This window comes from Peromyscus californicus, unplaced genomic scaffold, assembly GCF_007827085.1.
Source record: "Peromyscus californicus insignis strain IS unplaced genomic scaffold, ASM782708v3 Scaffold_4__1_contigs__length_199733344, whole genome shotgun sequence".
NCBI lineage: Eukaryota > Metazoa > Chordata > Mammalia > Rodentia > Cricetidae > Peromyscus > Peromyscus californicus.
In genome coordinates this window covers 168973081-168995841 of record NW_026294562.1, presented here as the reverse complement: position 1 = coordinate 168995841, position 22761 = coordinate 168973081, and the positions used below count along the sequence as shown (strand labels likewise).

Sequence of the window (22761 nt, the reverse complement as noted above, 5' to 3'; positions counted from 1 at the left end):
GAAACACACGAGGCGGGCTGAGAAATAGAACGACTCAAATTCCCAGGAGGCAACGGGCACACTCAGCTGCGCAGGCGCAGAAAATTCTCCCGCGAGGCTCTCTGGGAAATAGAGTCCAGCCGCCTCCATTTTGGCCCGAGGCCCTTGAAGAGGAAATTGAGGCTACTTCAAAGGGACGTTAGTGAGGGATGGAGAGGCGAGAAAGAAAAAAATTTATTGATTTATTTATGTTATTTAACAATTGATAATATATGCGTTTTCCAAACTTTCCCTCCCACTCCTCACCTCCATCTCACACCCCACTTTTGCCTACTACCGCCTCCTAATTCACAAATAAGAAAAGCAAGATAGTGGAGTGAGGAAAAGCCCAGGCACTCTGAGACTGTCTATATCCCGGGCAGAGCAGAACCTCCAGGAGGGCAGGAATCTGTATGTACCTTGGTTAGGCAGCTAGACCAGTACTGAGTGATTAGTTCATGCTTTTTGACCACTTTGGACAACCCTAGGAAGAATTAGCCCAAATTTCTAAAAGTTAAGGTGAACGTAGATCAAGCCTCTGCCCACATCAGTACTGGAAAGCACTTTGCGCCAAGACAGTTAACCCAAGGTACTAGTCATAGCTCGGTGGCTAGAAAACGTCTGAAGACCTCCATCACCACCACCACCTCCACCACCAAATTCCCATATGCGTGTACATGAGAATGTGCTTTCATTTATTATTTGAGTGTGTGTGTAGATTAGAGGGTGACTTTCAGGAGTCTATTTCCCTTCTCCCAGAGTCCCGGGGATGGAACTCAGGTGTGAGGATTGGTCGCAGGGGGCCTTTACCTACTGAGCCACCTCACCAGCCCAAAAAAGCTTTCTAAAATGTACAGTTTGGGACCGTCATGGTGGCGCATGCCTTCAATCCCACCAGTCGGGAGGCACAGATTGGCATATCTTCTTGAATTTGAGGCTAGCCTGGTCTACCTACATACTGAGTACAAGGCTATGAGACTCTATGTCAAAAAATCAAGATAAACAACAGCCTGGAAAGATTTCTCAGCAGTTAAGAGCACATATCGTTCTTGCAGAGAAGCTGAATTTGCTTCCAGCACCCACCCTGGGAAGTTCACAACTGCCTGTAACTCCAGCTCTAGGGGGATCTGATGCCTCTGGCCTCTGGGCAGACCTGTGCTGTGCGCTCATGCGCACACACTTCCCCCGACAGGCACCCGTGTACACACAGTCAATAATAAATGTTTTTTTAAATAAAGAAATTGTATAGTTTGTAGCCTGACGTGGTGGTGCACTCCTTGCCTTCTAGCGCCAAGTACTAGGCAAGCCTGGGCTACATAGCAAGCCCTGGCCCACACACAGACACGAAAAGGGTTACTTTGTTTGCATTTGCAGGAACTGGCATCTCTACAGTTCCTACCGGTCTACAAAGGCTCATTTCAAGGAAGTTGGCAAGTTACCAGCCTGAGCAAGGTGCCTGGCACACCATGGCCTTTAACCAGAGAGGCGCCGAAGGGAAAGGGTGGGACGGGACACAGGAGGGCCAGCAGGGGGCGTGCTGACACCTTCCGGAGACTGGCAAGTCCCGCCAGTCTCCGCCAAGGGGAATGGTCAGGGGGCGGGGCAAAACCAGGGGGCGGGGCCGGAGGAAAAGGCGGGTAGCGCGGCGAGAGCTGATTGGCCGGCACTCCGAGAGCGAGCGCGGGAACGGGAGCACGTGTCAGGGCTGCGGCCGGTGCCCTGCCGGGGGGTGCGCGTGCGCGCGCACGGGGGGGGGGGGGCCCTCGCCGCCCCGCCCCGCCCCGCCCCTTTCCAATGCCTTCTCCGCTCACGCCCCCCCCCCCCCCGGCACCACGTGGCGGGAACGTGGAGGGGCGTGGCCTCGCCTCGGGAGCGCCGGCGACGTCGCGCGTCGCCCGTCCGCCCGCCCGCCTCGCGCCCGGCCATTCCTCGCTCGGCCCGCGCCCCGGGCGGCACACGCGCGCACGCGGCCCGCCTCCCCGGGACCGGCGCGAGCCGCTGCCCTCGAGGGCCGAGCGCGCTGCCCCAGCGGGGGGGGGGCGGCCCAGCGTCAAGCCAGAAGTCCCGGCCTTCACGCCATTGTGCAAGTCTCGAGGCGGGTGCTGGGGGCCGCCGGGGGTTGGGGCGGGCGGTGCCCCGGCGCTGGCCGGCTGGCCAGGGGCTGCCCTGCCGGGAGCCTGCGGTCCCCGAGGTCCTCGCACCTCGCGGCCGCGGCCTCCCTCCTTCTGCGGCGGCGGAGCCTTAGCGTGGAGCGGGAGCACAGAGCTAGGTCTGAGGCTAGGCCTGGGGTGGAGGGGGTTTCTGGAAGGTTCTTCCTCCTGAGCGGCGGCGTGGCCGACGAGGTGGTTTCTGGAAAGAAGTGGTGGTTTCTGGAAGGTTCTTTCTGAGTGGCGTGGCTGACGAGGTGGTTTCTGGAAGGTTCTTTCTGAGTGACGTGTGGCTGACAGTGATTTCTGGAACGTTCTTTTTCCTGAGTGGCATGGCTGACGTAGTGATTTCTGGAACGTTCTTCTTCCTGAGTGGCGTGGCCGACATGGTGATTTCTGGAACGTTCTTCTTCCTGGTGGCGGGGCCGGCCTGGGTCTCCTGTTGGAGGCTCGGCTTTTGGAGTCTGAAGGAGATGCGGAAATCCTCCTTCGGGGTTCCAGAGCGAACGTTTGGAAGGCCGGGGATCGGATTTGACAGGGTCGGGGCTCTTCGGTAACAGCCGAGAGCGCTGAGGTGTGAGAGCAGGGCTTGGGGTGGGGCACGGTTTGCGTCTCGGAGAGCTACTGTTCAGGCCGTGAAGTGGTCCCCCTCCCCGTTGAGTGTAGGCGTCAATTTAGGGTTCTAAGTCCCAGTGGATGCACTCAGGAGATCTAAGTTTTTTCTTTTCTTCCTTTTTTTTTTTTTTTTTTTTTTTTTTGGACAGGGTTTCTCTGTGTAGCTTTGCGTCTTTCCTGGAACTCACTCGGTAGTCCAGGTTGGCCTCGAACTCACAGAGATCCGCCTGGCTCTGCCTCCCGAGGGCTGGGATTAAAGGCATACGCCACCACCGCCCGGCTTAGATCGAAGTTTTCTAAGAAGATCACAATTTGAAGATCTGAAGGGACAGTTTTGGAGTCTGCAAATATTTATTGTTGAACATGAGATACATTTTTGGGGGAGTAGTTGAGGTCTGTTTTGGAGGACCTGGACAGTCTTCCTATAGAATTTAGGCTTTTGTGGCTTGTGATCTTGATATTAGGATTAAGGTCTTATTTGAGGGTCAATAGTCAACATTTTGCACATCCGGGATCTCAGTATTAGATTTTCAGGGGTTTATAGATTCAGAAGCACCTTTGGGGTTTTGGCCCTCACTTTGGGATTTTATTTATTTATTGGTGGTTTCTTTTGTTGTTGTTGTTTGTTTGTTGTTCTTTGAGAGAAGGTCTCACTATGACTGGCCTGGAACTCAGAGAAGTCTGGCTGCCTCTGCTTCCTGAGTCCTGAGATTAAAGGCATGGACCTCCAAGTCTGGCTTACTTTGAGATTAACTTTTTAAATTATTTTTCGTGTGTGAATGTTTTGCCTGCATATATGTATGTGTACCACATACATAGAGTTGCTGGAGTAGGTCAGAAGAAGATTGGAACTTGAGTTAGAGACAGTTATGAGCCACCATATGGGTACTAGGACTCAAATCCAAGTCCCCTGGAAAAGCAGTCAGTGCTCTTAACCATAGAGCCATTTATCCAGCTTTCACTTTGAGATTTTAAAGTCAGTTTTCATCTATTAATATCACCATCTAGCTGGGAGAGGTAGAGCCAGGTGAATCTCTGTGGGTTCAAGTGCAGCCTGATCTACATAGTGAATTCTAGGACAGCCAGAGCTACACAGAGAGATCCCATCTCAACCCCCACCCACCCCTTTCTAGAGGTCTCAAACCACAGTTTTCAGGCTAGACAGTTTGTATTTCAGCCTTTGGCATCCCATTATTGATGTCTGAATTCTGAGATCAATGTCTGGGAATTTGCTGGTTTTAGTTTTAGATCCAAATTTTAGGAGCTTAAGTTTACCATTTGGAATTTGTGATCCCCTATTTAGTTTAGGGTTTTAATTTAGATTCCTGTGCCCATAGTTGTGTCCTATTTTAGGATCTCTGGGTGCTTTAAAGATGCACCATGGGGGTGGGGAAGGGTGTACATGATTTGTCCCATTCATTCTGGAGTCCCAAGGTCACTAATAATTTGTTTCCCTCTGTGCAGATGTTGGGTTCCGGCAGATACTTGTGTTTCTCTGATGAGCTCAGAGCTAGTTCTTTGAGTCCTACTGACAGGTAATGCTTCTCCCCTCTCCAGTACAGTCTCAGCCACTCTGACTGAATAGAGTAATAGTAACAACACAATGTTACTAAACACTTACTGTTTCCAGATTGTTTGGTCCTTTGTATCTAATAACCGTTACAACTACCTGACAAAGAAGCAGAGGGAATATTCCTGTCATTTCCCAGAGAGGGTTCTGAGGTGATTTCAGGCATTGATATTCTTGGGGTTTTGTTTGTTTGTTTGTTTTTCCAGTGCTGGGTGTGAACCCGGGACCTTATGGTGTGAGGTGATAAGGAACTTTTAAAAATCACTATACTACATCCACAGCTCCCATTCCGACACTCTTTTCTTTCTTTTTTAAATTTTTTGTTTTGTGCATGCAGTGCCTGTGGAGGCCAGGAGAGGGCACCAGATCTCCCTAGAACTGGCATTACAAAGAGTTGTGAGCTGTTTTGTGGGTGCTGGGATTGCAACCTGGATCCTCTGTAAGAGCCCAAGTGCTCTTAATTGCTGAGCCATCTCTCCAGCCCCTCTAATTCTGAGGTTCTTAAATGCACTTTCTTCCATTCTTTTATTCACATATTTATACATCCACCCATCAAACACTTACCAATGTTAGGAATCTTTTGGGTGCTGGGGTGAGGGGGATTCCTGAAATGGCCTTCAGGGCCACATGCATGATAGGCAACCCTCTACCACTGAACTATATCCTCAGCTGTAGGAATCTGAAAAGGGGGATTCATATAGCAGATTGAGGGTTGGATTGGACTCCCTGTCCATCCATCCAGTTTGGACAAATTAAAAACAGTTGGAGTTCATCTTGCCCTGTACTGCCTTCCCGTTAATGGATGTTCATTCAACCCTCCTCATTCATTAACATCACAGTTAAGCACCTCCTTTGCTCTGGTCCTCTATGGAGGCACTATGCACCATGAGGAAAATGAAGAATTGTGTATCCTGCAGCCCACTGCTTCCTGGAATCTTAGTCATCAACAGTTGAGGCTCTTGTTTCCCCCATTCTAGATGAGGGATCTTTATAATAATAAAGACTCTTGGTTGCAGTGGGTAGAAACCTCGCTAAAACTAGCTTAGGCATAAAAGGGCATTTGCTGGATCATTGAAACAAAAATTCAGGGGTACCAGGGCCTGGCTGGTCCCAGGCAAGGGTTGAATGGTGTTTCTGGGGCTCTGCTTCCTTGGCTCCATCTTTCTTATCAAGCAGACTCTCCCTAGGGAAGGGCAGGATGACTCCTAGCTGCTCAGGTCCATATCCTGCCTGCTTGATCACCCTACAGAGCCTCTTTTCAAGACTTCTGAGTAAGTCCTGGTAACTTCTTAGATGGACCTTGGTTCTGCGCTCCCTTTCAAAGGGGAAAATAGGGTCAGCCTCTTTGAAACATGAACAGAGAGTAGAGAAGCTGCCCAAAGGACAACTGAGGTGCTATTACCAGGGAAGGGGGAATGGGATGTTGGTTAAGCGAAAACAGCAATTATCAACAAGTCATTCAATAATCTGTGTGCCCCATTATCTATCATCCCTTACTCCCATCATTCTGAGAAATGACTGTGCCCTCTCTTTTCAGTTTTTTGTTGTTGTTGTTTTGAGACAAGGTTTAGCTCTATCCTGGGTTGGCCTCAAATTCATAACAGTCCTCCTGCCGCACATTCTCAAGTGCTGGGATTACAGGTGCAGACTGTGCAAGGAAATAAACAAATAAGCTCAGGAAGATGGCTCGGTGCACCTACAAAATGGTAATGCTATTACAGTATTCACAACCAAGCGCAGCTCTCCTGTACTTCCATCAGAGCCAGCCTGAGGATTGTTTTGGTGTGGACAGGGCACAGCCATCTGGGGGGAGCAGGGCACAAGAGCTGGCAACTGAAGGTCCTGAGGATGGTGTGAGGAGAACTGGTGACATTGCAGGTGCTAGAGCACCCACGGGAGCCCTGGAGCAGTGGGGTGGTGTGTAATTTGGGAGAGGAAGCTGGCTCTACTGAGTGGGGGAGGAGTGGTGCTGTGCATGCTCTATCATGGGTGTCTCATGAATTATGCAGTTGGGGATTAGGCCCTCGAAGTTGCCACAAGTCAACTCCTTTCATGCCTGTATTGAGTCCTTTAGCAAGCACACGTTGAGTTTTCAGATTACGAGAGCCCAGTGCTTGTGCCAGGGACACAGTGGTGGACTGCAGGGACATTGAGCTCACCCACCCAGTGCAGTGAGGGTCAGTCAGTATGAAAGAGCCAAAGCAATGCTAGGACCAGAGTGGCCAGCGGGGCCAGAAAAGGTGGGGTACTGTGAGCCCCACAGCAGCTTGTAGTGCACACTTATAATCCCAATATTCGAGAGACTAAACCAGGGGCCTGCTGAGTTTGAGTCCCTCCTGGGCTACATAGCAAGACCTTATCTCAAAACAACAACAACAACAACAACAAAAAAAAAAAACAAAAACAAAAAAAAACAAACCTCCAAATGCTCCTTAGCAATGGCATGACCTTGAGGATGTGAAACAAGGGGATGACAAAGTCCGATTTGTGTTTCAGAAAAGCTCCTGCTGCCTCAGAAACTATAGATGGAGGAGGCCAGATGGGAGGCTGGGAGTCTTGTGAGGGTGTGAAGATGGCCATTCAAAGATTACAGATTTAACAAAATCAGAGTGGGGGGATGGGTAAGACTGGGGGACCTGTTGGTCTAAGGGATAAAGGAAAATGATACGTTCTGATCATGTCTGAGACTCTGTCTTGGGTGTCCTAGAATGGGGGTAGAGGACAGCCTTGACATGAGACCGAAGGTTTGGGGGCAGGTGGCAAACCTTTAAAGCTAGATGTGGTGGCTCATGCCTGTAATTTTAGCACTTGAGAGGCTGAGGCAGTATGGTCACATCACTTTGTCCCCAAAAGCTACGTTTAATTTTAGATGTCTTAACCAAAATTGGCTCTCATCCCCAAACAGGAAGGATAAGAAGAACCACACAAACAAGCTTCGAGAGCTGGCCTTGCTGATCCCTGTGACCATGAAAACCAGAAACAAGAAGCACACCAAGGTGTGGGGACTGAAGGAGAGGAGGCAGGCGGGAGGACCGGTGTCAGAGCAGGAAGTGGGGCCTCTCAGTGATGGACTTGAAACAGGGGTGGTCTTGCTCTGAGCAGGAATTTCTGGGAGTTCATGATCTCACTAGGGATTCTTTAGAAGCCAGTTCCTCACCCAAGGTCAACAAGTGCTGAACCACTGGGCTATACCCATGGGAGTCTTTCAGGGTAAGAGGTGGGGTGGGTGGAGCAGGGGCTGGAGACAGCTCAGTCAGCACTTGTTACCCAAGCATGAGAACCTGAGCTCCAGTCCCAGAACCCACAGAAAACCATGTATAATGAGGTGTCTTAGTTCATGCTTGTATTGGTCAGCCAACCTAGCTTAATCAACCATTGAGCTCAGGTCACATTGAGAGAGATCCTGTTTCAAAAAAAAAAAAAAAGAAAAAAAGAAAGAAAGGAAGGAAGAAAAAGAAAAGGCCCACAGTGGACAGCCCCTGAGGAATGACACTGAAGATGGCATCCAACCTCTACATGTATGTGCACACTGGCACCCACGTGAACGTGCACACTCACACAGAGAAAGAGGCAAAGGGAACTGGGAATGGAAAAGTAGAGGCAGAGGTCACACAGAGAGCAGGAGCCCTCCAGCCTCACAGCTGCTGCCTGAGACTCCTCATTCTTTCTCAGCTGCAGGTTTTCAGTTGTTAAAAGAAGGAAAGAGTAAGCCAGGCCTGGTGGCCCATGCTTTTAATCCCAGCACTCAGGAGGCAGAGTTAAGGCCAACCTGAGCTACAAAGTGACTTCTAGGGCTGTTACACAGAGAACGTGTCTTAAAAAACAAGCAAAAAACAAAAAGGACAGATAACTTCTGTTCCTAAGCAATACTGCAAGACAAAAATAATGTCCTGGCCTGTAGTTTAGCAACAGAGCTCTTGCCTGTCAAGTGCAAGGTTCTAGATTTCATCTTTGGGGGTGGAGGTGAGGTGCAGAGGGAAGACAAAAAGTGTGGCCTAGTTGTACATGCCTTTTATTCTAGCACCTGGGAGGCTGAGGCAGGAAAACTGCAAGTTCAAGGTCTGTCTGGGCTACAGAGTGAATTCACAACAGCATGGGTAGCTTACTGAGACCTTATTTCAAAATACAAATGTATTTTGGACTGGAGATGGTAGCTCAGTGGTAGAGCACTTGCCTTGGACACACAGGCACTGGGTTCAGAGAGAGAGACTTGAGGGAATGCATTAGCTTTTCCTTTGGCAACTTGCAAAGGCCTCACACTCCTTGCAAACCGTCAACAAAGTCTCTTCAGGGTCATCTGTTTTCATATGGTTTCTCCACCTTTGACCCTTCTGCCTCCCTCTTACAAAGATCCTCATGACTGTACCAGGCTCATGTGGGTAATCTCAAGTAATCTCTCCATCTCCAGATTCTTAACTCAGTGACATCTGCAAATTCCCCTTGCCCTACAAGGCAACCTAATCACAGGCACAGGACTAGGATGTGGCCACCTTTGGGACTGGGATTCGACTATGGAGGAATTTTCTGATGTCCTCAAGCGTTTGCATATTTGGTGTTATAGGTACTGTCACAGGTTTCTGGGAAGCCAGGGAAGAGACAGACACAGTTCCTGCCCTCAAGGAATGAGTCTAGCATTTTATGACTGACGAAAAGTCCACCTCCTTTGGAATTTTCTCTAGTGCTGTCTACTTTTTTTAATCTTTAAATTAATTTTTTAATTTTTTAAAATGTGTATGGGGCCGGGCGGTGGTGGCACACGCCTTTAATCCCAGCACTCGGGAGGCAGAGCCAGGCGGATCTCTGTGAGTTCGAGGCCAGCCTGGTCTCCAAAGCGAGTTCCAGGAAAGGCGCAAAGCTACACAGAGAAACCCTGTCTCGAAAAACAAAAACAAAAACAAAAAAAAAAAAAAAAATGTGTATGGGTATTTTCCCTACACGTGTGACTGTAACAGAAGAGGGCGTTAGATCCCCTGGAGGTGGTTGTGAGCCAACCTTGGGTGCTTGAATAGAACCTGGGTCCTCCAGAAGATGAACTAGAGCTTTAATATGATGACTTAACTTTCATGATCTGGCTCCCCACCTCTTTTTTTTAGGTAATAGGAGGCTTCATACATGCTTTGCAAGGATTCTGCTACCAAGCCATACCCCAGCTCTCTACTTATTTAAATAATTAATGTATTTGTGGTACCAAGCATTGAACCCAGAGTCTTGTGCATACTAGATAAATACTCTTCACTGAACTATACTTATTCCTGAGACAAGGTCTCACTAAGCTGCCAGGCTGGCCTTGAACTCGCTCTGTAGTCTTGGCTGGCCTAAACTTGGAATCCTTTGCCTCTACTTCCTGAGTGGCTAGGATTTATGGGCCTGTATCATCAGGCCTGGTTTCCTTCTACTTCTGTTTTGTTTGTTTGTTTGTTTTTTGGTTTTTGAAGATGGGGTTTCTCTGTGTAGCCCTGGCTGACCTGGAACTCACTCTGTAGACCAGGCTGGCCATACTCAGATCCACCTGCCTCTGCCTCCTGAGTACTGGGATTAAAGGCGTGCGCCACCACTCCTGGCCTACTTCTCTATGTTAAAAAAAAATATTCTTACTGTGTGTGTGAGAGAGAAAGTGGGGGGCACACATGTCTTGGCATGTTTATAGAGGTCAGAGGACAAATTTCAGGAGTCAGTTCTCTCCTCTACGGTGGGATCTGGGGATGGAGCTCAGGTTCTCAGGCCCGTACAGCGAGTACTTTCACCCTCTGACTTGTTCGTTTACCCTCACCAGCCCACTCAGCTGACTTCTCTACCGCATTTCCTCCCCTGTGCTCAGGAGCCCTTGCCCCTCCACACTCTGTCTGGGTTCCCTCCTGGCCCCCTGGCCCACATACACTCTGCTTTCCAATCAGTGCGCAGGCTCTGGGGTCAGTCCATCGTCCTGGAGGAAGTCGTCCACCTGATCGATCATGTGGCCATGAATGTGCTGACTGGAACTGTTAGAGGTGGCTTCCTTATGTCTGAGGTATCCATCCACACTGCTCTGGCTGATTGATTGCCTCCTGTCCTCTATGAACCTGTAGCCTTTCCATATGGCCACCAAAGTCCTTATCACAGTGATTGTTCCCTCATTTAAAAAAAAAGTACACACACACACACACACACACACACACACACACACACACACACTCACACACACTCATATTTAGTTATTTACTGGAAGTGGTACATGTGCCGCAGTGGCAAGCACCTTCCCCCACTGAGCTATCTTGCTGGCCCTGTTCCTCATGTCTGCCAGGGCAAGGGCTCCAAAGGATGACTCTCTTCCTAACATCCACCCTAGAGCATGATTGATAACTGTTGCTTCCAATTTACTGTGAATTCCTGGAGTCAGACCCTGAATGTTGAGTATCTTAAACATGTCTCCTTCTTTAAAAACTAAAGTTTTAAAGTATTTATTTGGTACAAATGTCATGATACAATTGTCCACGATTAAGTGGAAAACTTCCTCCAGGACGATGGACTGACCCCAGAGCCTGCGCACTGATTGGAAAGCAGAGTGTATGTGGGCCAGGGGGCCAGGAGGGAACCCAGACAGAGTGTGGAGGGGCAAGGGCTCCTGAGCACAGGGGAGGAAATGCGGTAGAGAAGTCAGCTGAGTGGGCTGGTGTCAGAGGGTGAAATCAATTTTCTCACGTGGGCTCGCGGGACTGAACACGGCCTATCAGGCTTAGTGGCAGGTGGTGCCTTTCCCTGCTAAGCCATCTCACAGGCCTACCTTCTTCTTGCACCTTGCTATGTAGTCCTGCTTGGCTTGGTGCTTGCTTTATAACCCAGAGTGGCCTCAAACTAATGGCAATACTCAGCTTCTGGTGTTGTGATTATAGGCCTGTGCCACCACATCTACCAAGGCTGTGAGAGATGTATGGACATGCTCACTTTTTGGGGGTGATGTTGGAACAAGGTTTCTCTGTGTAGCCCTGGCCGTCCTGGAACTCTGTTTGTAGACCAGGCTGGCCTAGAACTCAGAGATCTGCTTGCCTCTGCTTCCTGAGTGCTGGGATTAAAGATGTGGGCCTCCACACCTGGCAACATGCTCACTTTAAAAAAACTTTCTTGTGTCTATTTATTCTATTTTATATGTATGAATGTTTTTCCTGAATGCATGTATGTGCATCACAAGAATGCCTGGTGCCTGTAGAGGTCAGAAGAGGGTGTTAGATCACCTGGAATAAGAGTTATAGGGCACTTGCGGCCCCGGGTTCCTCCCGGGGCTACGCCTGTCTGAGCGTCGCTTTAAAATTTTAATATAAAAAAAAAAAAGAAAAAAAAAAAGAGTTATAGGGAGTTGTGAGCCCCCATGTCAGTGCTGGGAACCAAACCCAGGTCCTCTGCAAGAACAGCAAATGCTCTTAACTGCTGAACCAACTCTCCAGCCCCTGGACATGCTTACTGTTTGGTTTAAGAAATTCATGAAGAAGGCTGGGCATAGTGGTGTGCACCTTTAATCCCAGCATTCAAAGATAGAGGCAGGTGGATCACTATGAGTTCAGGGCTAACCTGGTCTACCTAGACAGCCAGAGGTACATAGTGAGATCCTGTTTAAAAGCAAAACAGAACAACAACACCACCAACAAAAACTATGTGGTTTTTTTTAAAAGGAAGAAATTCTTGAAGGAACAGATTGTCCAGAAATACCCAGGGGTGGGGGAGGGAAGGAGAGAGAGATAGGTTGGGGGGCAGGGAGAGAGAATGAGAATGAGTGAGAATACATCATTCTGAAGTGCCTTCAGTAACTCAGTCACTCAATGTTCAACCGATGTTTGTTGAATGAGTTCTCTGTTGTGACAGTTTTAAGACCTATTATAACTTGAGATGGTCCATGAGGTTTCACCTTCTAGCTGTAGCCATGTTCCTAAAGCACCAAAGCTGAGTCTTCTAGCTGGTTATGGAGCCCATACCTATACTTCCAACACTCGGGAGGCTGAAGCAGGAGGATTACCAGTTTGAGGCCAGCCTGAGGTACACAGTAAGACAGACCCTTTCTCAAAAACAAAACAAGAAAACAGGCTTCTATCTTGAAATCAGGGATGGAGTTGAACCACCTTTGCGTGGAGCATTTGTGTACATCTCACAGCTACAAAGATTTCAGTGTAACCCCTTCCAAGCCTGGTGTTAGACATGCCAATCTAAGAAGCTGCCTGCTCAGTGCTCCGCTCACAGCTTTTTGCTCTTTCTTTTTCTTTCCTTTCTTTCTTTTTGGTTTTTTGAAATAGGGTTTCACTGTGTAGTCCTGGCTGTCCTGGAACTTGCTGTGTAGAGCAGGCTGGACTCGAACTCAAAGATCTGCCTCCCAAGTGCACTCTTTTATCTTTGAATCCCTTGAGACCCCCCTCAAAGGAAATCTCATTCAAACATTGACTGAGCCTTTTTAAAATTGTGTGTGTGTGTGTGTGTGTGTGTGTGTGTGGAAGGGTGGCAGGAGATATTCTCTCAGTCCTTTTCTTGTCCCTCTGTCTCTCTCTTTCTATGAGGTCTTGCTATGTAATCTGTATTGTCCTGGAATTTGCAGTTCTCCTGTCTCAGCTTCCTGAGTACTGGGATTATAGGAGTGTTCTAGCATGTCTGGCTGATAATTTGGAATGATTTTTGTATTGTTTTTTAGTTTTGTGTTTCCTGTAGCAGCTCAGGAGGTATTTAGTGGCAGTGATAGGCAGGCGGTGTCTGCCCACTGGCCAGAAGCACCCCGATGGGTGCTGTGAGAAAACTCCTTCTTCAAAAGCCCCCGGCTGAGGCACCTCACCACTCTCTGCCTTTGGAATATGGAAATAAGTTAGCTAAGATCTTGCCTCAGCTAGCTCAAGGTCAAAGGTAGAGAAGAACATGGCAACAGATAACAGAAAGCAGTGTGGCTGAAGTGGAGGTCGAAAGAAGTCCAGGCTGTTACAGAGTGCTGGGAGGTGGGAAGCTGACCCAGCCTGGGCCAGATGGTCAGAAGAGAAGGGGGCCATGCTGAAGTTCAGAGGGGAGCAGGCAGGTGAGGGGGCCTGATGGGGAGAAAGGAGGGCCAGACAGGGAAGTAAGCATAAGCAAAGGGCCTGGTGCCAGAAGCTGAGCAGTATATGCCAGTGGCTGGCACCAGGAGGCAGACTGCCCTGGTCAGATTCCAGCTCGGCCTCCTTAGGTTTCCAAACCCGATTAGTGTTCAGCCTCAGTCTTCAGCTGGCTTTCTAGGAAAGGCTAGGGACTATACAGCAGAGTAGGTGAAGCTCTGCCAATAAGGCTGCTTCTAGCCTCTATGCCCCCAGCCTCTTCTTCCTGCTGAGTGTGGTATTGTGTGGAGGGTAGGGTGTGAAGCACTTCCTGTCTCTGTTCCTCAGGAGTCTCCATGTCCTGGGCCCTGACCCTTATATAAGTCAGGGTCTTACAGAATGTATCCTAGGCCAGCTTCCAACTCATGATCCTGCTACCTCTGCCTCTTGTGGAGCCGAGAGGACAGGTGGGTAGTGTGCCCCACTCTCCACCCTGTCTCTGTGCAGAAGGAGATCCTGCTACGTGTCCTGCACTACATCCAGTACCTCCAAAGAAGCATTGATGTGGCCAAGGCGTTGCTTAAGCTCCACAACAGCAATAACAGAGGTGGATTTGTGGGTAAGCAGTTCCATCTCCAATGCCTCTATACCACACGTTTTCCTGGCCTCAGGGAAACCAATTGGCCACCTTCCCTTTCCTGGGAAGGTGACTACATCAGAGAGGTAAGCAAGGTGCTGTAGGAGAGCCAGATGTGATGGCTCACACCTGTTACTCCAGCAGCCAGCCTAGGCTACACAGTGAGTTCCAGCCCAGCCTAACCTACAGAGCAAGACCCAGTCTTAAGGAAACAAAGCAAAATATGGACACTGTGTTTTGGAGTTTGGAGGAGGAAGCCTAAGAGCTTGGCCTTCAAGGACAGTACAAGGGAATCCTGCCAAACTGCAGAACCACTCTGACCAAGAGCGTGTGGGCGTGAGGAAACGTAGAATGTTTAGGGACAGGCAGCAGATGTGATACGGCACTGAGTGGGTTGATGGCTGCCCTTTTCCCAGCCAATCCTGATTTAGACTCTACTGTGATCATAGCCTCTCTGGGATTCAGTCCTGCAATCTATAAATTGGGAACCAATCAGCACTTTCCTCCTGTGTGTGTGATGGGAATCAAATGTGTTAATACAAAGAAGCAACATGGTGGCTACAGCACACAGCTCTCTGGCACTGTACAGTGGCTGGTGTGAAACATTCGGGCAGGAAGAAGAGGCTGGGGGCCCAGAGGCTAGAGCAAGGGGATGAGGTCTGTCGGGTAGAGCAGAGGGGGTAGAGATGAGAAGTATTAGAAGACTGAATCAGGGAACAGCCTGCTCAGATTAATTTGCTTTTGTTTTTTTTTTTTTTTCTTTCTTTTTTTTTTGGTTGATGATGTTTTGTTTATTTGTTTTTGAGACAGAGTCTTGCTGTATAGCCCAGACTGGCCTCAAACTTGCAATAACCCTTCTGCCTTAGCTTCATATGTGCTGGGATGACACATTTATGTTCCTATGTCTTCCTGCCCTGTCCTATGACCTCTTGGCTGTGCCACCATAGACTTCAGTTTTTTTGTTTGTAAAGTCTGCCTGAAAACCTTCCCACCTCCAGGGTTGGAAAACCTTGTCTGGGAGGAGAAGGATGTGCAGGACAGAATGGGCTCTGATTTGCCCCCTTCTCCACTCCCAGGGCTGGGTCGGAATCCATCTGCCGGCCCAACCCGGAGGAGAAGCTCCACCCCCTCCAGCTCTCAGAAGTCACACCTTTGGAGAACCTGCTCGAGACCTCCAAAGAAGAAGTTCACCCGAGTGTCAGGTACATGTGGTCTCTGGAGGCAGGACAGGGAGCTGCTGTCCCTGTAGGGACACACTGGGTGAGGCCCTGCCAGGCTATGCCTGAGGCCACTCCCAGACCTTCCAATGGGATGCTGAGGCCTAGGGTGGCATGCTCTCCTCTGGGCCTTCATTTCTTCCTCATTGGGACAGGCACCAGTCCAGGCCCTCTCAAGGTTATAGAAAAAGCCTGAGCAGACACTGCCAAGCAGTGCTTAATAGCAGAAGCACTGGCAAGGCCCAAGGAGGATGCTGCTGTCATCATTTATTGTCCTTGAGGTAGGGCACAGGGGAGGCGGGATGGTAGGAAGGTCCAATTGTAGTGGCCAAGAGTCCTGGCTCTAGCCCAGCCTCACCACACCCTCACTTCCCAAACCCTTAAAGGACCTCAATGTCAAAGCCTGTGAAATGGGACTATGGCCTACCTGATCACTAGTCTCTAGTCATGCCTGCACATTGGAATAATTTTAGGTGCTTAGAAACTTCCTAAGTGTGTACCATATACATAGGAAGCTGCTATCATTGGCCTGGTGTGGAATGTCACACCAACTGTGCACCATGCTGTTAGAGCTCAGAGTTATGCAGACCGAGTTGGCTCAGTGAGCTCTGCTTGAGGAGCTGGGCACACCTGGGGTGCTGGTGAGTGGCCAGGCAGGCAATGCTCTGGAATGTGACAGCAGAGCAGAAGAGTTCCTTCCCTGAGCCAAATTCTAAGGATCCCAGTGACCCCACCATGCCCCCTGACTCTGTCTCTGTTCTCTCAGAGCGCCCAACCTGGCCCCAGAAGCCTCGCCACTCTCTGGCTCTGGACCAGTCTGAAAATCTGGTCACTGCACACCCAGGTCAGAAGGAAGAAAACGGTGCCACTTACCCAAGAGATCTCAGCCCTGGCACCCACCCTACAACTGCACCGTCCCTGTTGGAAGGTGATGGAGGAGGGGCCCAGCTGGTGTTCCTGGACATGGCTCAGAACATTGTTGCCCATGACATCACAAGTTGGTGCCTTTCCTCAGTGGGAACTTACTGTTTTATTTGCATGTGTGTGTACATGTATGTGTGTATTTGTGAGCTCTTTCACAGATTTTGCCTTGGACAGTCCTGGCAACAAGGCATACGTCACTGAATGGGATGACACTGCCTCTCTTATCATGGGGCTTTCACCCACAGCTTTCCTTTCTTGTGTAGGGCTCTGTAAGGGAGGGACAAGATCAGGGTCACCCTTGTGTGTAAGCTTCAAGTCTCAAATCTGTTGATGGAGGAGCATATGCCTACTGGGCTTCTCTGAAGAAGCCAGACTGTCCCTTGGCCCTGTCACTGTACCAGAGGGGAGAAGGGATGGAAATACCTAAAAAGGACAGAAAAGCAGACAGGAATGCAAGCCTTGGCCTGGCACTAGCTCTGAGTCCTCAGAGTGCCCAATTCTCCATCATGCTCCCCTGTTCATGTACCTCCTCTAGGTCAGGCCATAACTTGTTGGTGCTTGTGACACAGTAGTGACCAAATTCTCAGTCCAGTGACAGAATTCCCCACATTTCCCGGGCCACCCAGACTTGCTGGGGTGCTAGAATGCCCTGGTCCCAGAGGAGGCATCATCTTCCTGCTAGCTATATGACTTGGGCTAGACATGCCATTCACATGGCAGTGACTGGGCTAACCCATTTGTATAATGCATTGTACTTCAGTACAAAGACTTGCAGGGATAGGACAGGGCCAGCCACACTTGTGTGCCATCACTGTTGTCATGGTGTTGTGATTCCATGGTAGGGATTTGATCCTCAGTGCAGCTTCTGACAGAGGTGTGAGTCAGTGCTGTGGTGACTTGGTTCTGGTTTGGGTATGGGAGGAGGAAGGCTGGTGGCAGAGTCTGGTCCCTCCCCTTCCCCCTGTCTTGGGGTCCTGGAATCTGGCCCATAAACAGTCATAATCATCTTATTCTGATACCCCTTCCTAGGTGATCATGGTGCAGAGACCCAGGATGGTGAGCCTGACATTGACCTCAAGGCTCAGAGCAGGGTTCAGCGGTCCTATTTCCTCACCAGGGCACAGCTCTGTCTCAGGTAAGGAAACCCCAGGGTGTCAGTGGCTGGGGCTGAGGTATCTGTGGAGTGTGATAAATGACTTTACATTCTCTGCCAGAGCTCCCTGAATGGCACCCTGGGCCCAGCTGCATGCTGGCTGATGCCAGCTCCCATGAAGGTCTGGATTGTCACCCGCTGATCCTTGCCTCTCTCCCCCTCCCAACCTGTTCTCATCCACTGAGTGCTTCTCTACTACAGACCTTGACCCTATCAGTGGGTCTGCCCCAAGGTAGAGCCCAAACCTCTTCCTTGGCTTTGGAGAATGTGACCTGTCTCACCATGTCAGCCTCTTGCCTTTACCACCAACCTTCTTCCACTGAACAGCACAAATGTTCTCCAGTCCCCACACTACCTGCTCTGAGCTTGCTGCGCTGGTCCCTATACTTGGAGCATCTGCCTCTCTGATTTACCTGGGAAACCACCCTCTCCTATGTGCCCTCTGGTCTTCCCTGGAACACTCCACCACGGGGTCCCCTCTGTTGTCAGCATCTCATTTTTCCTCACAAGACTTTGAAGCACCTTGAGGGTAGAAGCCCCAGCTGATTAATTTCCCTGGGATTGCATAGAGTTGGCCATGTGAGCTCTACAAGTCACAGCTGAGTTCAGTCCAGGGCTCTGTGTCCGCCTCTGATTCCAACTCTCACAGGCAGAAGTTATTCTTTTGCACTTCCAGTGAGGCAGACCAAGAAGCCCCAGACACTGACCCCTGGCTTCCTGCGTGGACCTCAGAGGACAGCCCCAACGGTGATTACAACTCCTCTTCTTGTAGGCTGGGATCCTTCTGAACCTTCCTCTCCAGAGGGTTTCTATGACAAAGAAAAGCAGGAAGAAGGTTGGGGATCTGCTAAGCACAGGGATGGCAAACATACTGTCTATCATCACTCTGCCCCTGGTTGCTATGCCAGACATTGCTAATCAATCCCTATTTTCATAAGCCAGCCACTACAGAGCCTTTTAAATACAGAGCTATGGCTCACTGCAGTCAGTCCGCTGGCTCTGGCACACTGTAATGATGATCTTTCCTTTTTTGATGATATATTGCCAGGCAATGTGCCTCTTAATTTCCTATACCACCACGACTCTGAATGGCAGTCTCCTTTCCCAGTGTCTGATACTATCCCTTCAAAGAGTGCTGCTGCACTGGTGGTTGACCACAGTCTTAAGTACCATGATCCTTTCAGGGAGCCCACTGGCCTCGGGGTCTTCCCAGATGAATACCTGGCATGTGACGAACTACCTGAGTGAGATCTTAGGACTCAGCTCTTCCCTCTTCAGCTCCCCAAGCAAAATCCTGCCAGATCATATCCTGGAGGACGGAACCTACTTTCTGACTGAAGGTGGGCTGCCAGAGCAGAAGGAGCTTTATTCATTCATAAAACATGAGGACACCCACCCACCAAGTACTGGGCCTTAGCTGGGCCCAGTGGATGTCCAGAGGGTCTTGAGGGGCCCATAGTTCCTCCCAACATAGGGGCCACTAGGCCATGTGGTAGAGAGAAGGCTCCAAAAAGTTGCCACACTCACAGTTGGCCTGTGAGTGAGACTGGGACATGGGCTAGGAAATCCCAACGGGGAGAAAATCAGGGGAGGGGACTGGGGCTAGCCAGGGGTGCTGTGAGAAAGGCGCCTAGTCCTGCCAGTGCTCTGCTCACAGGTCTCTTGGAGTCTTCAGCTGCTGCCTGTGAACTGGAGGGTCCCCAAGAGAAGGTAAGTTCTAGCTTCCTGGCTTGACTCCCTCACTGAGCATCCCACACCTCCATCCTTCCCAGTTACCAAGTCTGTCCTCACCGAGCGAGACCCGCCTTTGAGCTTATTGCTGCCCAAGAGGGCCTGGGAAAGGCCTGCCTAAGATCGTAGCTACCCCGAAGCAGGGTGGGGACAGGGCACTTCTTTTACCTTCAGTGGTCTGCCACTCATGGAGGAGCAGCAATGCTTAGTGTGTACATGGTTTTTTTTTTGGTTTTTCGAGACAGGGTTTCTCTGTGTAGCTTTGCGCCTTTCCTGGAACTCACTTGGTAGCCCAGGCTGGCCTCGAACTCACAGAGATCCGCCTGCCTCTGCCTCCCGAGTGCTGGGATTAAAGGCGTGCGCCACCACCGCCCGGCTAGTGTGTACATGTTTAAGGTGTCCCTGTGTTTGACACAGGGTCTCTTGGGTCTCAGACTGGCCTCAAATTCAATCTTCCTGCCTCAGCCTTCAGAGAGCTTGGATTACAGGAGTGTACCAATTTATCTGGCCAAATAAGTCTCAATTCCCTGAGCCATGGAGTTTACTCCAGTGGGTAGTCACATCACACGGTACCTGGACTCATGAAGAAAGACTCCATTGGTGTCATCAGGTTTTGTTTTCTGCCTCCAGCTCAGCCACAGGAGGGAGTAGGAGGGAGGGAGAACTCATCAGCAGAACTGGTGCTGAGGCCGCTCGGCTGAGAGGGGCACCTGTGTCCTCCGGCTGAGACACCCTGTGTCCCTGTTCTAGTCCTAGTTTCCTCATGTGTGACTTGATGCCATGAGGCCCCTGCTTGGGACCTTTGAGTCAAGGTTCCTGAGTTTCCAGGGGTGTGGAGACAGGCAAGGTGTCTAACCTGTGCTGTTTCTAATGCCCTGCATGTCCTGTAGTCAGTGAGTGTCTTCCTCATCTGGTCCAGGACACACCCTCTGAGGGCCCCACAGGCCCTCCTAACTTCGAGTCCTCAGTCTCACTGGACCACTGCTACCTATCGCTGAGTGAGAACATCAAGGTGCTCTCCAGCTGCAGCTCCAGTTCAGAGTCCACAGACACTGAGTCCCTGTGGGGACAGGAGGTGAGTGGGGGTGGCCATCTACCCAGGGAGGACGGGGGTGTTCTCCCTTGCTCAGTCTTCTGTCCTGCAGCAGGCCAACCGTGAGGGCTTGCAGACCCCCAGTGATGAGGACAGAGACTACACATGGACTCCTACCCAACGGTCTTCTGGCCTGCTGGTAGCTGGCAAGAAAACCAAGAAGGTCCAGGCAAGCCAGGGCCCTGTGAAGCCCAAGGACAGCAGAAAAGCCTGCCCTGGCCAGGTGAAGAAAAAGTGTGTTAATGGCTTCATCATGTTCTGCAGGATGAACCGGAAGCAGTACATTCGGTGGGTGAGGGCACCCGGGTTTTTACAGACATAAAGAGGTTACCGTCCCCATGTGCACCCCCAGACCATGAGGCCCCACTGCTGTGCCTTCCCATCCTGTGCAGCAGACCCAAGCTCAAACTTGAGACATCAGAGAAAAGGAAATTAATTGGCTTCTGTCACCATCAAGAAAACTGCCTCCAGGAGGGGTTGGTTCTGGGCTGAAGCAGTCCTGTCCCTCTCTCCTGAGCTGTGATCTCCAGCATGCGGGGCTACAGTGGCGGCAGGTTGTCCTCAGGAGGTGCAGGCTCAGTCCTGCCGGATGCCCTGGAAGTCTCATCTCTAAATGTCCTTGGGGTGGACATAGATCAGGTGCCAGCCCTGAACCTGTCACTGTTGGCTGAGCTTCGCTGGGAGAACAGGTTTGGGGTGGGGGAGCCTGTGAAGTGGTGGGTGGCTACAGGTCATTTATGCTTTGGGGGACACGGTGTCTCTTCCTTGCATCTTACTCTAGAGGGTGTAATGGGGCACTGGGAAGCTGGTGGGAGAGGAAAGATGGCCAAGGACCATGGTGTGACCATTGTAACCTCTGCCTTCCTGCCCAGAGCCTGTCCTGGGACTGCATCCACAGCTGCCACCAAGGAGCTGGCTCAGCTGTGGCGAAGAATGACTCTGGAGGAAAGGAGACCATACTGGTGAGAAGTACCTTCCAGAGGGCGTGGGGGGGGGGGGGGAACCATGGGCCCCGACCTGTGACCCTCATCCCTCCCTCAGAGCCTCGTGACTTTACTAACAGGTTGGGGCTTTGCTGGGCTGAGGACTTGTGAAACAAATTCTTTTTCTTTGTATATGTATGGTGCATGCACATGTGTGTGTGGTGTGTGCACACATGCACATGCATGCAGAGGCCAGAACAGGAGGACATCAGGTATCTTTCTCTTGCTTTTGCCTTGTTGCCTTGAGGCAAGGCCTCCCACTGAATGGGGAACTGGCCTTTACAGCCAGGACGGCTGGAGAGCAAGCTCTTGGGATATGCCCGTCTCTGATCCTAGGGCTTGGACACAGGCACACACAGCCAGGCGCAGCTCTTTATGTGGATACTGGTGACTCAAACTCACGGCCCAGAGCAAGTGCTTATTCACTGAGTATGTCTCTGGCTCCTGGGTCACAAGTTTTATGACTTGGGAGGTGACAGATAGAGTGTCACCTGCAGCTGAGAAGTGTCACCTTTGCTGGGTCTTGGACCTGCTGCCTCCATTTCTGCTTTGCCACACAGAGCACCTCAGTTATTTCCCGTCACTTGGCCTCTTCTCTCTTGTCTTAGTCATCCTTCCTCAACTCTGCCCCCTCCACCAACTTCAACCCTTCTGTCTGTGGCGAGCACCTGGCAGGGTTCAATTTAGATATCAGAACCTAGAGCCCCAAAGAGAGACGGGCCCCATGGGATCAGAGAGTTCTGGCTCCTCGAAGCCCAGGTTTGGTCAGTGCTAGGGGCAGAGATCTAGTGGGGGAACCTAGGAGCCGAGAGTGAGGAACCTCCATCTGTCCCCAGCACCAAGGCACGCAGGTTCAGCCGCCAACACAACCGCATTGTGAAGCAGGAGAGCTCCAGCAGTGAGGATGAGGATGGGGAGACCCCTAAGCCCTTCTACCAGCTGCTGGCTGAGAAGGCCCAAGTGTCTTTGGGCCTGGCTGCACTGCTCTCCCTGTGTGGCCAGTGAGAGAGCAGCCCCGGCTGGGTCTGCCATCTGCTTAGCTCCCAGGTCCCCCAAGGTTGTTCCCTCTGGGCCTCAGCAGCCACTGCTAAGGATCCCCTGCCCAGCCCCCAACTCCTGGCACCAGAGAAGAAGTGTATTTACTGACCCAAGGCTGTCCTCTGCCTTGTGTACAGCCCTTCCCACCTGTTCTTACAGGATGGGTGCCCCAGATGAAATGCAGAGCTCCCCTCTGCTTCCAGAATCGTATGTTTCAGCCATTTGTTTTCAATGCATCCTTCCCTGCTCTATTTATGGACTATTAATTGTCTTAAAATGAAGTGGAACCCTTTTGAAGAGCAGGGAGAAAAAGAATGCTGTGTCCAGGATCCCTTGGCCCTGAGTGGGCTTTCCACACATAAAATCCAAAAGCCCTTTGCTTCTGAACTTTGAAAACCCTCCAGAGTCCACAGGTATGAACTCAACCCCTTTACCTCAGAAATCCAGTCGTGGGATGTGGTGACCCATGTTCATAATTCCAGCATTCAGAAGGCTGAGGCAGGAAGATAGGATTTGAGGCCAGCCTGGGCTATAGAATATGACCCCATCTCAAAAAGAACCCAAACAAAAAAAGCGAGCCACAGCCTCAGGCTTGGGGTTGTCTCTAGTTCTCTCTTGGGC

The 22761-nt window shown here is 50.6% G+C and overlaps 1 protein-coding gene across 1 annotated transcript; it reads left to right on the top strand.

The window, feature by feature from the left end:
- The first annotated feature begins 4244 nt into the window (after positions 1-4244).
- Positions 4245-22684, top strand: Meiosin (meiosis initiator). The gene is given in 13 exon segments (XM_052761347.1): positions 4245-4315; positions 7256-7346; positions 13872-13983; positions 15078-15203; positions 15985-16215; positions 17172-17277; positions 17972-18042; positions 18480-18635; positions 18953-19005; positions 19946-20106; positions 20108-20407; positions 20992-21081; positions 21939-22684. Coding segments are annotated over 13 exon segments (1737 nt in total). The 3' UTR covers positions 22108-22684.
- The last annotated feature ends 77 nt before the right edge of the window (positions 22685-22761 follow it).